Genomic DNA, 2,431 nt, shown 5'->3' with positions numbered 1-2,431 from the left:
CAACATTTCTGGGTACTTAGCCTCTGCAGTGTTTCTGCTCCCTTTTGTGGGAAAACATCCTCTCAACCTTAGGCTGTGTCACAAAACAGTTTCGCAATATTACTGCAAAAATCCCTTTTAAACTTCCTCCGGTTGTTTATAAATTGTTTTGTGACTTCTAATGGAGCATGCAAAGTAGTGGTCAGACATCCAGGGGAAGTGGGATTTTAAAAAACCCCATGCAGGGCTCTAGTCAAAAATCCCCAGTAGAGCCATTATATGGTCTAAAAAGGCAAAGCATTTTGTCAAGATGGATTACATAGTTGTATGAAAACAGCATAGTATTGGTTTTTATAATTAAAATCTAAAACAAAACACCTATTCATCAATTTTCCTTACTGGCTTCTCCTTACCTGGTTGTGGGAAGCTGGTGCCTACCTCCAACAGTCACTATGCAAGAGACAGGGTACACCCTGGACATCTTTGCCCAAAACAAACAAAAAACAAGTTGCAGTAGTTTTCCCCCAAAGTCAAATTCCTGAAAAGTCACAAAATACAGCCTCCTAATCCAATAAAATATAATTTTATTGATTATGATAGAGCACACTAGCCACTTGACTTGACTTGAAAAAAGGGGTAGAGAGATAGTTTAGGGGTGGAGTTAGTAAGAAGTATCAAATACATAATTGAGTTTTGTTCATTAAACTGCCAGTCCTGTCGTTATCAGCAGGTCTGTGAAGATGGAGATGCATGTTGGAAAAGAACTCTGCTTTCCACAATTCTCTAACATCTCCTGCAAGAAGCCTTGGTCTTCATGGACAGAATTTGTGCTCATACAAGTTATGTTGTCCTCAATTTCTCTGCTGACAGCAACTCTCAACCTGCTTGTCATCCTCTCAGTTTCCCACTTCAAGTAAATATACTGCAGATTTATATTTTGATTTTCTTATCTAGATTTGTTATTACTTTTAGGTATGAAATGAAATGCTAAACTGAGCTAGTAGTGTGCTAATTGTATTTTAGGATACTAGTTTACAAAAACATCAGAAAGACTGTATTGCATGTTATAAACATAGAGCTAAAAGTCTAAATTTTAGAGTATGGTTCCTGTGTATATGGCAAATATTTTCCAAAGCACTTTTATTGTTTTCTTTTCTAAACAAAAGCCATTGTTTGTTTGATCATGCTTTATTGTTTCTTTTCAGGCAGCTCCACACACCCACCAACATCCTTCTCCTCTCTCTGGCTGTCTCAGATCTCCTTGTAGGTGTCCTTTTGATGCCTGTTGAAATTATCCGAAACACAGCTTGCTGGTTTTTTGGTGATCTCTTGTGTTCTTTGTATAATTCAGTGTCTTTAATCATAACTTTTTCTTCGGTGGGAGACGTGGTGCTCATATCAGTTGACCGTTATGTGGCAATATGTGACCCTCTGCATTACCCAACCAGAGTCACCGAGAGAAGAGTTAAAGTCTGTGTCTGTCTGTGCTGGCTCTGTTCTATTTTCTATGGCAGTCTTATTGTAAAAGATGACTTTACAAAGCCAGGCAGGCACAATGTGTGTTTGGGGCAATGTATAATTACTGCTGACTACATTGCAGGAACTATTGATCTAATGGTAAGCTTTATTGTTCCAGTTACCATCATCATAGTCCTGTATATGAGAGTGTTCATCGTGGCTGTGTCTCAGGCTCGTGCCATGCGCTCTCATATTACAGCTGTTGCCTTGCAGCTCTCAGTGACACAAACAACAAAAAAGTCTGAGTTGAAAGCAGCCAGGACTCTTGGTGTTCTTGTAGTGATTTTTCTGATATGTTTCTGCCCATATCATTGTGTGTCTTTTGCAGGAGATGATATGCTCAGTGACTCATTTTTATCCTATGCTCTCTTTCTGCTTTATTTTAACTCCACCTTAAACCCTCTGATATATGCACTGTTCTACCCCTGGTTTAGAAAAACAGTAAAACTCATTGTTACACTTCAAATACTGCAATCTGGTTCCTTTGACGCTAACATGTTGTATAAATAAAATAACATGCTCGACAGACAGATTTAGTATATTTAAGAAAACTGTAAAAAATGTATTTCCTATGTGTACAGGATAGGATGATAACCTATTGCATGTTTTTTTATTAAAATATTATTCACGGACAGTTAAACAAATATTGCTTCTGTCACAGTTCCTTTTAGTATAAAACTTTTTTGTGTTTCTGTGCCCTTAGTTGTTTTAAATGTGTATAAACCTAACTGAAGGAGACTTTGTCCTTTTGAGTGTAAATGCTTCTCTAGCAGTAGGTTTAGCAGTTGGTCAAAACTTTGAAATGAAGAGCATCATTACAACTCTAACATCCCATAAATAATTTCCTGGGTAAGTGTTTCAGAATGTAGAAAATGAAAATGTTGAAAAGGCACACTTGAACTTTTAAAAAAAATAATGTAATCAAATATTCATT

General features: G+C 37.0%; 1 protein-coding gene across 1 annotated transcript; it reads left to right on the top strand.

Annotated features, from left to right (window-relative positions):
- The first annotated feature begins 719 nt into the window (after positions 1-719).
- Positions 720-2,007, top strand: LOC108229457 (trace amine-associated receptor 13c-like). Its single transcript, XM_017405127.1, has 2 exons — positions 720-892; positions 1,185-2,007. The coding sequence occupies exons 1-2, from the start codon at positions 720-722 to the stop codon at positions 2,005-2,007; spliced, it is 996 nt and encodes a 331-aa protein (XP_017260616.1).
- Positions 2,008-2,431: the final 424 nt, after the last annotated feature.

This window comes from Kryptolebias marmoratus, linkage group LG6 (genome assembly GCF_001649575.2).
Source record: "Kryptolebias marmoratus isolate JLee-2015 linkage group LG6, ASM164957v2, whole genome shotgun sequence".
Classification (NCBI taxonomy): domain Eukaryota; kingdom Metazoa; phylum Chordata; class Actinopteri; order Cyprinodontiformes; family Rivulidae; genus Kryptolebias; species Kryptolebias marmoratus.
This window is presented reverse-complemented; position numbering and strand designations above follow the sequence as displayed.